Source organism: Drosophila sechellia, chromosome 3R (assembly GCF_004382195.2).
Source record: "Drosophila sechellia strain sech25 chromosome 3R, ASM438219v1, whole genome shotgun sequence".
Classification (NCBI taxonomy): domain Eukaryota; kingdom Metazoa; phylum Arthropoda; class Insecta; order Diptera; family Drosophilidae; genus Drosophila; species Drosophila sechellia.
The window spans coordinates 919,447-933,821 of record NC_045952.1 but is presented as its reverse complement, the minus strand read 5'-3'; the positions used below and the strand labels follow the sequence as shown (position 1 = coordinate 933,821).

The 14,375-nt window shown below is 34.7% G+C and overlaps 1 protein-coding gene across 8 annotated transcripts in view; it reads left to right on the top strand.

The window, feature by feature from the left end:
* Positions 1–14,375, top strand: part of LOC116801758 (neurotrimin) — a 149,260-nt gene that overhangs the window by 88,785 nt on the left and 46,100 nt on the right. Inside the window, exon 5 of one of the 8 annotated variants that reach the window (XM_032723093.1) lies at positions 4,104–4,434. The exons of the other annotated variants lie outside the window; for them this stretch is intronic. Within the exon in view, the coding sequence (XP_032578984.1) occupies positions 4,104–4,216 (113 nt within the window). The 3' untranslated portion in view covers positions 4,217–4,434. Of the gene's footprint in view, positions 1–4,103; positions 4,435–14,375 lie in introns of those variants that run through there. 8 annotated transcript variants of the gene reach the window in all.

Sequence of the window (14,375 nt, the reverse complement as noted above, 5' to 3'; positions counted from 1 at the left end):
GGTTGGCTGATATAAGGTGAAGATCTGTCTGAGAAGTGGGCTAAGTAGTATATCTGCTTGGTTGGTCTTGCAATATAGCTCGACCTCGGGCCTGTTGTGGATCTGACCGTTTGCGTTCCAAATGGTAATATCTAGCACACAACTGTGCTCTATCTGGCAGTGTCGTTCGACTTTATTGGTGGCACAATCGTCAATACTGAGCTGCAAAGTCACTTAACTTGATAAGCCTTCATGTTGTTCTTGGCCGGCTCAAGGTTTTTGGTGCATCTCCGTGACCGTTTAGCCCATCACGACTTTCATCCACGTCCGTTGAGTAGTGAATGCCTTTGATGACTACCCTATAGGCGCGTTCATCTCAAAATCCTTTAAGGCGGTGAAGCTTTCCTTGTCATGGGTCATCATGCGAACGTTTTTGTTTCTTGTCGTCTTCAAGGTGACCTCCACGCCTTTGAATTAGAAAGCGATACAAGAATAGATAACATTTTCGAAAAGTTTTGGGATAGCCGACAATTTAGAGATTCCTCTGTAATTGCTTGCATCCAGTTTGCTACCTTTTTTGTGAAGAGGAATCACAAAGGACTCCTTCCATATATGAGGGAATTGTGAAGATTCCAAAGATAAGGTAAACAGTTTCAGTAGAGGCGTGCACAAGGCTTCCGCACAGAATCTGAGCACACAGCCAGGGATTCCATCGGGACCTGGCGAATAGACCGGTTTAACACGCTGAAGATCCTTAAGCAGTGAGCTCTCGTTTATAGTGGGGCAGAATATTAGATTCGACTTAGATATGGCATAAGAGTATGGCTGTTCGGAATGAGGTAAAGTAGAATATGTTGTTTGAAAAAACTCGGCGAATAGATGGGCTATTGCCTGATCCGATGTTACCGTAGTGTTTTCAAAAAATAGCGAGGATGGGTAGGAACTTGTTTGGCTTGACATTTTTTAGGTGTGTCAACTCTTTATTAAACCAAGGAGGTTTAGAGATTGACGGATAGTACATCGGAAGACAAGAGTCAAAAAATGATTTTATTGCGGTATAAAACATATTAATCGCATCCGCCATTATGTTGCAGGAGTAAAGATCGGACCAATTAAAGCCAGCTATAAAATTGTTTAGCCTCCGAAAATTTGCCTTGCGAAAACAGGGAATTCGCTTTGTTGACTTCTCTGAATTTACTTTTAATACCGTACCTAAGTCGATTTCCACCTCGAAAGTAGGATGATATTGATCTTCAGGTTGAGTAAGAGGTACTACCCTGGACAGAAACACACTTTCAGGACTTGTTACAAAACATAGATCCAAAAGTCGACCAAGAGAATTTGGAATATAATTAACTTGCGACAGCGATAAGTCGAGCAAGCCGTCAATAAACTCATGTTGTGCTAAAGAGAGAAGGATATTCGATTGTTTTTCTGGGGACCACATTGTGCCAGATATATTAAAATCACCTAGAACTACCAATTGGTCCCTGTCAGACAGTTTATTTAAGTTGGATTGGATAGCGGACAGATGATTCTGATATTCTGAGAATTCAGAAGACTGTGGAATATACGAGCACGTTATGTAAACTGATCTGTCGGAAAATGACAGCTTTGCGCATAAGAATACAGAGACGGGACTCGTAAAAAAGTAACTCCTCCGACGCGAGGGTAGATCTAACCGCAATTAAGACTCCACCTTCCCGTCCAGAGGGACGGTCATACCTATATGTAGTGTACATACCTGGGAAGACTTCGGAGTTATGTATCACCGGCTTTAACCAAGTCTCTGTGAACACTATAATATGGGATGCAAAGTGTTGTAGTTTATAATTTATATTTCCTTTCTCAATAAATAAATAAATAGTCAAGTTTGTGTTTGAGTTTTATGTTATATATTTTAAGTTATTTTCAACTGCAACACCAGCACCACGACCTACTCTCAGCAAGAAACGTACAAGAATAAGAATGAGAAAAGAGAATAAAAGTGTGGCCATTCATGTCAAATATAAAGTAGTGTTGTTTAACGTTATTTTTGTAGGTTGAATAGTATATTCCAACACGCCCCCTCAAAAATAACGTCCATAATTAAAAACATAACAATAATATTCATTAGTAACTATCAAATGTGGGTGGTGTGCATTCTGGGAAGTGTTAACTGATCCAGCATTTGCTGCGAGGATACGGGGAAAACCCAGAAAAACCCGATCAGATCATTGTAACAAAATATGTTTACAGGAATTTAAATTTGAAAAATATATATAAAAATTTCATTCAGCATTCGATTGGTCGTCTGGCAGCAAACCCAATTTGTCTCGTAACTCCACAAATCTCGCAGCAGGCAACGGTTTTGTAAATATGTCAGCCAGTTGATTCTCTGTAGGAATATACTCAAGACAAATCACATTATTCTGAACTTGCTCTCTGGCAAAATGATATTTAATATCAATATGTTTAGCTCGTTTATGACATGAGGGGTTGTTTCCTATGCTAATACAGCCTTGATTGTCTTCGTAAATTTTAATGGGGTTTTCTAGTTTAATGTTAATACTAGTTAATAAAAATTTAAGCCATAGAGCTTCTCTCACGGCTTCAAATAGGGCCATATACTCAGCTTCAGTTGATGAGGCTGCTACTGAGTTCTGTCTCTTTGTATTCCAACAAATGAGATTAAAATCAAACATTTTGAATAAATACCCTGTTGTACTTTTTCTATCAATTTCACTACCACCCCAATCAGAATTTACATAACCAATAATTTTATTTTCAAATGCCAAGTTCTTTTTAAAAATCAATTTCATATCGATAGTGCCCTTCAAATATCTAAGAACTCTTTTTAAGTTCTGCCATAACTCGGAGTTATTTTTGCTACTATATCTGCTCAAGATATTTTCTGCAGTAGTTAAATCTGGGCGTGTACAAAGCATTATGTACATTAAACATCCTATGAGGTTACGGCATGGGGTATTGCAGTCTTCATCTGAATTAAGTAATTCATAATTTATTTTACTAGGTAAAGGAGTACTAACTGCATTACAATATTCCATGTTAAATTTACTTAAAATTTTTTTAACATATGCAGATTGGCTTAAATAGATTTTATCTTCATGCATTTCTATCCTAATTCCAATAAAATGTTTTATTTCATTTAGGTCAGTCATCCTAAACTTTTCCATTAAATACCTTTTGAAGTTATTCATTCTTGTCATATCTCCTGTAGCTATAACCACATCATCTACATATAATAATACATATATGTTTTCATTGATGTTACCTTTGTCTAAAATATATATACAGCGATCAACTGAAGAGTTTACAAACTCACACTCTTTCAATGCTTGCTCAAATACTTCAAACCAGCATCTAGCCGCTTGCTTGAGTCCGTAAATTGCCTTATTCAATTTACACACATTGTCACTATTACACGATATACCTTGAGGAAGTCTCATATAAATTTCCTCTTTTAACGTGCCATTTAAGAAAGCTGTTTTTACATCCATTTGATGGACTTTCAAGTTATACTGTATTGCTAATGACAATATAAATCGGAAACTTGAAATTCTAGCTACAGGAGCAAATGTCTCTTCATAGTCTATTTGGTATTTTTGAGTGAATCCTCGTGCAACCAATCTAGCTTTGTATCTAATTGGATTTCCAAGTTCATTATATTTAACAGAAAATACCCATCTGCTATCTACAATATTTTTGTGTTCAGGCCTTTTTGTAATTGTCCAAGTATTATTAATTTTATGAGCATTTAACTCTGTATTGATGGCTTCTTCCCAAGAAGATTTATCATCCCTATATTGAATTTCATCAAATGAATTTGGGACATCGTTAAATATAGTGTGAGCATTTAGAACAACTTTATTTAGACTATTATCCTCTTCATTATAGGATATCTGAGGCTTAGTCTTTAATCTCTCACTTCTTCTATTAATAATTTCTATGCCATCATTTTTAGTTGGATTATCAATTCCAATTTCTTTTAAGTGCTCTGCTGTTTCACTTTCCCTACTCTCATTCGGGTTGCCTGATCCCTTACTTTCATTCAGGTGATCATCTCGCTTTCTTTTCTTACTCTCATTCAGAAAATATTTATTACTTTCCTTACTATCTTTCAGGAATTGTATGTTGTCGCATTCCTTACTCTCATTCGGGAATTCTGTTTGTATTATTTTCCTACTGTCATTTGGAAAATTCAGAAGACTGTGGAATATACGAGCACGTTATGTAAACTGATCTGTCGGAAAATGACAGCTTTGCGCATAAGAATACAGAGACGGGACTCGTAAAAAAGTAACTCCTCCGACGCGAGGGTAGATCTAACCGCAATTAAGACTCCACCTTCCCGTCCAGAGGGACGGTCATACCTATATGTAGTGTACATACCTGGGAAGACTTCGGAGTTATGTATCACCGGCTTTAACCAAGTCTCTGTGAACACTATAATATGGGATGCAAAGTGTTGTAGTTTATAATTTATATTTCCTTTCTCAATAAATAAATAAATAGTCAAGTTTGTGTTTGAGTTTTATGTTATATATTTTAAGTTATTTTCAACTGCAACACCAGCACCACGACCTACTCTCAGCAAGAAACGTACAAGAATAAGAATGAGAAAAGAGAATAAAAGTGTGGCCATTCATGTCAAATATAAAGTAGTGTTGTTTAACGTTATTTTTGTAGGTTGAATAGTATATTCCAACACGCCCCCTCAAAAATAACGTCCATAATTAAAAACATAACAATAATATTCATTAGTAACTATCAAATGTGGGTGGTGTGCATTCTGGGAAGTGTTAACTGATCCAGCATTTGCTGCGAGGATACGGGGAAAACCCAGAAAAACCCGATCAGATCATTGTAACAAAATATGTTTACAGGAATTTAAATTTGAAAAATATATATAAAAATTTCATTCAGCATTCGATTGGTCGTCTGGCAGCAAACCCAATTTGTCTCGTAACTCCACAAATCTCGCAGCAGGCAACGGTTTTGTAAATATGTCAGCCAGTTGATTCTCTGTAGGAATATACTCAAGACAAATCACATTATTCTGAACTTGCTCTCTGGCAAAATGATATTTAATATCAATATGTTTAGCTCGTTTATGACATGAGGGGTTGTTTCCTATGCTAATACAGCCTTGATTGTCTTCGTAAATTTTAATGGGGTTTTCTAGTTTAATGTTAATACTAGTTAATAAAAATTTAAGCCATAGAGCTTCTCTCACGGCTTCAAATAGGGCCATATACTCAGCTTCAGTTGATGAGGCTGCTACTGAGTTCTGTCTCTTTGTATTCCAACAAATGAGATTAAAATCAAACATTTTGAATAAATACCCTGTTGTACTTTTTCTATCAATTTCACTACCACCCCAATCAGAATTTACATAACCAATAATTTTATTTTCAAATGCCAAGTTCTTTTTAAAAATCAATTTCATATCGATAGTGCCCTTCAAATATCTAAGAACTCTTTTTAAGTTCTGCCATAACTCGGCGTTATTTTTGCTACTATATCTGCTCAAGATATTTACTGCAGTAGTTAAATCTGGGCGTGTACAAAGCATTATGTACATTAAACATCCTATGAGGTTACGGCATGGGGTATTGCAGTCTTCATCTGAATTAAGTAATTCATAATTTATTTTACTAGGTAAAGGAGTACTAACTGCATTACAATTTTCCATGTTAAATTTACTTAAAATTTTTTTAACATATGCAGATTGGCTTAAATAGATTTTATCTTCATGCATTTCTATCCTAATTCCAATAAAATGTTTTATTTCATTTAGGTCAGTCATCATAAACTTTTCCATTAAATACCTTTTGAAGTTATTCATTCTTGTCATATCTCCTGTAGCTATAACCACATCATCTACATATAATAATACATATATGTTTTCATTGATGTTACCTTTGTCTAAAATATATATACAGCGATCAACTGAAGAGTTTACAAACTCACACTCTTTCAATGCTTGCTCAAATACTTCAAACCAGCATCTAGCCGCTTGCTTGAGTCCGTAAATTGCCTTATTCAATTTACACACATTGTCACTATTACACGATATACCTTGAGGAAGTCTCATATAAATTTCCTCTTTTAACGTGCCATTTAAGAAAGCTGTTTTTACATCCATTTGATGGACTTTCAAGTTATACTGTATTGCTAATGACAATATAAATCGGAAACTTGAAATTCTAGCTACAGGAGCAAATGTCTCTTCATAGTCTATTTGGTATTTTTGAGTGAATCCTCGTGCAACCAATCTAGCTTTGTATCTAATTGGATTTCCAAGTTCATTATATTTAACAGAAAATACCCATCTGCTATCTACAATATTTTTGTGTTCAGGCCTTTTTGTAATTGTCCAAGTATTATTAATTTTATGAGCATTTAACTCTGTATTGATGGCTTCTTCCCAAGAAGATTTATCATCCCTATATTGAATTTCATCAAATGAATTTGGGACATCGTTAAATATAGTGTGAGCATTTAGAACAACTTTATTTAGACTATTATCCTCTTCATTATAGGATATCTGAGGCTTAGTCTTTAATCTCTCACTTCTTCTATTAATAATTTCTATGCCATCATTTTTAGTTGGATTATCAATTCCAATTTCTTTTAAGTGCTCTGCTGTTTCACTTTCCCTACTCTCATTCGGGTTGCCTGATCCCTTACTTTCATTCAGGTGATCATCTCGCTTTCTTTTCTTACTCTCATTCAGAAAATATTTATTACTTTCCTTACTATCTTTCAGGAATTGTATGTTGTCGCATTCCTTACTCTCATTCGGGAATTCTGTTTGTATTATTTTCCTACTGTCATTTGGAAAATTCAGAAGACTGTGGAATATACGAGCACGTTATGTAAACTGATCTGTCGGAAAATGACAGCTTTGCGCATAAGAATACAGAGACGGGACTCGTAAAAAAGTAACTCCTCCGACGCGAGGGTAGATCTAACCGCAATTAAGACTCCACCTTCCCGTCCAGAGGGACGGTCATACCTATATGTAGTGTACATACCTGGGAAGACTTCGGAGTTATGTATCACCGGCTTTAACCAAGTCTCTGTGAACACTATAATATGGGATGCAAAGTGTTGTAGTTTATAATTTATATTTCCTTTCTCAATAAATAAATAAATAGTCAAGTTTGTGTTTGAGTTTTATGTTATATATTTTAAGTTATTTTCAACTGCAACACCAGCACCACGACCTACTCTCAGCAAGAAACGTACAAGAATAAGAATGAGAAAAGAGAATAAAAGTGTGGCCATTCATGTCAAATATAAAGTAGTGTTGTTTAACGTTATTTTTGTAGGTTGAATAGTATATTCCAACACGCCCCCTCAAAAATAACGTCCATAATTAAAAACATAACAATAATATTCATTAGTAACTATCAAATGTGGGTGGTGTGCATTCTGGGAAGTGTTAACTGATCCAGCATTTGCTGCGAGGATACGGGGAAAACCCAGAAAAACCCGATCAGATCATTGTAACAAAATATGTTTACAGGAATTTAAATTTGAAAAATATATATAAAAATTTCATTCAGCATTCGATTGGTCGTCTGGCAGCAAACCCAATTTGTCTCGTAACTCCACAAATCTCGCAGCAGGCAACGGTTTTGTAAATATGTCAGCCAGTTGATTCTCTGTAGGAATATACTCAAGACAAATCACATTATTCTGAACTTGCTCTCTGGCAAAATGATATTTAATATCAATATGTTTAGCTCGTTTATGACATGAGGGGTTGTTTCCTATGCTAATACAGCCTTGATTGTCTTCGTAAATTTTAATGGGGTTTTCTAGTTTAATGTTAATACTAGTTAATAAAAATTTAAGCCATAGAGCTTCTCTCACGGCTTCAAATAGGGCCATATACTCAGCTTCAGTTGATGAGGCTGCTACTGAGTTCTGTCTCTTTGTATTCCAACAAATGAGATTAAAATCAAACATTTTGAATAAATACCCTGTTGTACTTTTTCTATCAATTTCACTACCACCCCAATCAGAATTTACATAACCAATAATTTTATTTTCAAATGCCAAGTTCTTTTTAAAAATCAATTTCATATCGATAGTGCCCTTCAAATATCTAAGAACTCTTTTTAAGTTCTGCCATAACTCGGAGTTATTTTTGCTACTATATCTGCTCAAGATATTTTCTGCAGTAGTTAAATCTGGGCGTGTACAAAGCATTATGTACATTAAACATCCTATGAGGTTACGGCATGGGGTATTGCAGTCTTCATCTGAATTAAGTAATTCATAATTTATTTTACTAGGTAAAGGAGTACTAACTGCATTACAATATTCCATGTTAAATTTACTTAAAATTTTTTTAACATATGCAGATTGGCTTAAATAGATTTTATCTTCATGCATTTCTATCCTAATTCCAATAAAATGTTTTATTTCATTTAGGTCAGTCATCCTAAACTTTTCCATTAAATACCTTTTGAAGTTATTCATTCTTGTCATATCTCCTGTAGCTATAACCACATCATCTACATATAATAATACATATATGTTTTCATTGATGTTACCTTTGTCTAAAATATATATACAGCGATCAACTGAAGAGTTTACAAACTCACACTCTTTCAATGCTTGCTCAAATACTTCAAACCAGCATCTAGCCGCTTGCTTGAGTCCGTAAATTGCCTTATTCAATTTACACACATTGTCACTATTACACGATATACCTTGAGGAAGTCTCATATAAATTTCCTCTTTTAACGTGCCATTTAAGAAAGCTGTTTTTACATCCATTTGATGGACTTTCAAGTTATACTGTATTGCTAATGACAATATAAATCGGAAACTTGAAATTCTAGCTACAGGAGCAAATGTCTCTTCATAGTCTATTTGGTATTTTTGAGTGAATCCTCGTGCAACCAATCTAGCTTTGTATCTAATTGGATTTCCAAGTTCATTATATTTAACAGAAAATACCCATCTGCTATCTACAATATTTTTGTGTTCAGGCCTTTTTGTAATTGTCCAAGTATTATTAATTTTATGAGCATTTAACTCTGTATTGATGGCTTCTTCCCAAGAAGATTTATCATCCCTATATTGAATTTCATCAAATGAATTTGGGACATCGTTAAATATAGTGTGAGCATTTAGAACAACTTTATTTAGACTATTATCCTCTTCATTATAGGATATCTGAGGCTTAGTCTTTAATCTCTCACTTCTTCTATTAATAATTTCTATGCCATCATTTTTAGTTGGATTATCAATTCCAATTTCTTTTAAGTGCTCTGCTGTTTCACTTTCCCTACTCTCATTCGGGTTGCCTGATCCCTTACTTTCATTCAGGTGATCATCTCGCTTTCTTTTCTTACTCTCATTCAGAAAATATTTATTACTTTCCTTACTATCTTTCAGGAATTGTATGTTGTCGCATTCCTTACTCTCATTCGGGAATTCTGTTTGTATTATTTTCCTACTGTCATTTGGAAAATTCAGAAGACTGTGGAATATACGAGCACGTTATGTAAACTGATCTGTCGGAAAATGACAGCTTTGCGCATAAGAATACAGAGACGGGACTCGTAAAAAAGTAACTCCTCCGACGCGAGGGTAGATCTAACCGCAATTAAGACTCCACCTTCCCGTCCAGAGGGACGGTCATACCTATATGTAGTGTACATACCTGGGAAGACTTCGGAGTTATGTATCACCGGCTTTAACCAAGTCTCTGTGAACACTATAATATGGGATGCAAAGTGTTGTAGTTTATAATTTATATTTCCTTTCTCAATAAATAAATAAATAGTCAAGTTTGTGTTTGAGTTTTATGTTATATATTTTAAGTTATTTTCAACTGCAACACCAGCACCACGACCTACTCTCAGCAAGAAACGTACAAGAATAAGAATGAGAAAAGAGAATAAAAGTGTGGCCATTCATGTCAAATATAAAGTAGTGTTGTTTAACGTTATTTTTGTAGGTTGAATAGTATATTCCAACACGCCCCCTCAGAAATAACGTCTATAATTAAAAACATAACAATAATATTCATTAGTAACTATCAAATGTGGGTGGTGTGCATTCTGGGAAGTGTTAACTGATCCAGCATTTGCTGCGAGGATACGGGGAAAACCCAGAAAAACCCGATCAGATCATTGTAACAAAATATGTTTACAGGAATTTAAATTTGAAAAATATAGCAGCAGGCAACGGTTTTGTAAATATGTCAGCCAGTTGATTCTCTGTAGGAATATACTCAAGACAAATCACATTATTCTGAACTTGCTCTCTGGCAAAATGATATTTAATATCAATATGTTTAGCTCGTTTATGACATGAGGGGTTGTTTGCTATGCTAATACAGCCTTGATTGTCTTCGTAAATTTTAATGGGGTTTTCTAGTTTAATGTTAATACTAGTTAATAAAAATTTAAGCCATAGAGCTTCTCTCACGGCTTCAAATAGGGCCATATACTCAGCTTCAGTTGATGAGGCTGCTACTGAGTTCTGTCTCTTTGTATTCCAACAAATGAGATTAAAATCAAACATTTTGAATAAATACCCTGTTGTACTTTTTCTATCAATTTCACTACCACCCCAATCAGAATCCACATAACCAATAATTTTATTTTCAAATGCCAAGTTCTTTTTAAAAATCAATTTCATATCGATAGTGCCCTTCAAATATCTAAGAACTCTTTTTAAGTTCTGCCATAACTCGGCGTTATTTTTGCTACTATATCTGCTCAAGATATTTACTGCAGTAGTTAAATCTGGGCGTGTACAAAGCATTATGTACATTAAACATCCTATGAGGTTACGGCATGGGGTATTGCAGTCTTCATCTGAATTAAGTAATTCATAATTTATTTTACTAGGTAAAGGAGTACTAACTGCATTACAATTTTCCATGTTAAATTTACTTAAAATTTTTTTAACATATGCAGATTGGCTTAAATAGATTTTATCTTCATGCATTTCTATCCTAATTCCAATAAAATGTTTTATTTCATTTAGGTCAGTCATCATAAACTTTTCCATTAAATACCTTTTGAAGTTATTCATTCTTGTCATATCTCCTGTAGCTATAACCACATCATCTACATATAATAATACATATATGTTTTCATTGATGTTACCTTTGTCTAAAATATATATACAGCGATCAACTGAAGAGTTTACAAACTCACACTCTTTCAATGCTTGCTCAAATACTTCAAACCAGCATCTAGCCGCTTGCTTGAGTCCGTAAATTGCCTTATTCAATTTACACACATTGTCACTATTACACGATATACCTTGAGGAAGTCTCATATAAATTTCCTCTTTTAACGTGCCATTTAAGAAAGCTGTTTTTACATCCATTTGATGGACTTTCAAGTTATACTGTATTGCTAATGACAATATAAATCGGAAACTTGAAATTCTAGCTACAGGAGCAAATGTCTCTTCATAGTCTATTTGGTATTTTTGAGTGAATCCTCGTGCAACCAATCTAGCTTTGTATCTAATTGGATTTCCAAGTTCATTATATTTAACAGAAAATACCCATCTGCTATCTACAATATTTTTGTGTTCAGGCCTTTTTGTAATTGTCCAAGTATTATTAATTTTATGAGCATTTAACTCTGTATTGATGGCTTCTTCCCAAGAAGATTTATCATCCCTATATTGAATTTCATCAAATGAATTTGGGACATCGTTAAATATAGTGTGAGCATTTAGAACAACTTTATTTAGACTATTATCCTCTTCATTATAGGATATCTGAGGCTTAGTCTTTAATCTCTCACTTCTTCTATTAATAATTTCTATGCCATCATTTTTAGTTGGATTATCAATTCCAATTTCTTTTAAGTGCTCTGCTGTTTCACTTTCCCTACTCTCATTCGGGTTGCCTGATCCCTTACTTTCATTCAGGTGATCATCTCGCTTTCTTTTCTTACTCTCATTCAGAAAATATTTATTACTTTCCTTACTATCTTTCAGGAATTGTATGTTGTCGCATTCCTTACTCTCATTCGGGAATTCTGTTTGTATTATTTTCCTACTGTCATTTGGAAAATTTTTATTTTCACTTTCCTTACTATCTTTCAGGAATTGTATGTTGTCGCATTCCTTACTCTCATTCGGGAATTCTGTTTGTATTATTTTCCTACTGTCATTCGGAAAATTTTTATTTTCACTTTCCTTACTATCTTTCAGGAACACTGTTTCAAATTTAACAGCTCTAGAATTAACCATATTGGTTTCATCGACAACAACATCTCTCGCGACAATAAATTTTTCATTTACAGCATCCCACAACTTAAAACCATTGGGTTCATAGCCCACAAAAATACTTTTAAATGATTTATCATCAAACTTTCCTTGTTTGTTTTTAATATGCACATAAACAGTTGCACCAAACACTCTCAAATGTTTTAAATATGGCTTTTTATTGTGCCACATCTCATATGGGGTCTTTGAACTATCAACTAGTGCTCTGCTAGGAATTCTTTTGATTAAATAAGTAGCAGTTAATACTGCTTCGCCCCAAAAGCTTTTATCTAGTTTTGCACCACTAACCATGGTTCGAGCTTTTTCCGTAATGGTTCTTATCATTCTCTCAGAAACACCATTTAACTGAGGTGTATGTGGCACTGTTAAGTGATAAGAAATTCCTTTCTTAACACAAAATTGTCTCATCTCATTTGACAAGTATTCTCTACCATTGTCAATGTATAAATACACAACCTTTAAATTAAAATGAGCTTCACTCTTGGCTACAAAATCTTGAAACATGCTAAACACATCAGATTTTTATTTAATTAAATAAGTTACACAATAATGTGTAAACTGATCAACAAAGATCACAAAATAATTTTTATCATCTAAAGTAACTGGAGTAATAGGCCCACAGACATCTGAGTGTACTACAAAAAGTGGTCTTTTAATATGGGTCTTATCTTTCAATTGTTTAAAAGGAAGTCTTGCCTGTTTACCATTTAAGCAGGGTTCACAAATTTCACATGATAACTCTAAGTTGTTTAGAAGACTTTGATCACTAAACATATTCTTTCGTTTTATTTCTAATAATTTGCCATCGCTTATATGGCCAAACCTCTAATGCCATAAACGAAAATTATTTTTATGCTTAGCATTTATAGAATATGCTTGAAAATTGATCACAGGTACATTGTTTAACATACCTGAATTTTTGACAACCATTAACCCATTTTTCGAAATGGTTACACCGCTTTTGTCAAATTCGATCGACATTTCTGCCTCTTGGAGACGCTTTACGGACATCAAATTACCAGCAGCTTCCTTACAAAAGAGTACATCCTCCTGTGTAATCTCATGGTCATTCCGTAGTCGGACAATACCACGCTTAGTGGCATAAATAAATTCGCCTTGCTTGTCCACTGCAATCTTAAGTGGAGGCACAACCTCCACACTGTCGGTATACAGCGACTCATCATTTATAAGATGGTCACTAGCACCAGAATCAAGGACAAACCCGCAGTTATCCATCACTGAAGTATTATTCACTTCTTTTACCATAAACGCAATGCCGTGTGATGTTGCAGTTTGAACTTGTTTTTTCATTTTCTTTATTTTTATTATTTAATATTCTTTTATAATGGAAGCAGTCTTTTTTAATGTGGCCTTCTCTGCCACAGTGGTGACACTTGACTTTATACTTTGAATTTCCCTTGAATATTTTCTTTGGTTTAGTTACCCGATTTTTAAACAAATTATTTTTATGCGGGTAAGGAAAAACGACTCTCAACCTTGTAAACATAGATGGTACATTTTCTTACGATGTTAAAAAAAATGTTCATTGACTGTCGCTTAACCAAAGTATTGTCTTATTTCTCACAGTGTTTTTCGGTCCCTTTTTCCTTTGCCTGTTTTGCTATCCCGCTCGCACCCTGACGCCGTGTGCACGCTCTTCTTTTCTCAGTAAAACGGTTCTTCTGCTTGTCGCGCCTTTTCTTGCCGCCACTACTATTGCCGTCTCGCCTGTCTGGCAGCCGCATTCTATGCTGGTGGTTGACTTGTTTGTGTCTCCGTCTGCCCGCCTCTTCGTCTTTTTGTGCTGAGTGATGCAACTTTTATGACTGTTCCCGTTCCCGATTCTGTTCCCATTCACGTTCTGGCGGCTAACTCCTGTTCCCAGTGAAGGTTAGGAATTATTATTTTTTTTTTTTCGTTCATAAACGGCGTCCAAATTCTCAAGAATCTGACGCGCCGTAATGTCGCTTGTTGCGAAATTTAAAAACGAGTCGCTTAGGTACTCTATTATTGTACTTTTTGCACAACGCTCTGCCTTTTTCCAGGAGTCATCTACCTCGTTAGGCATTAAACCATCAACTACTTTAAGCACATCTTGCTCGGCTAAAAGA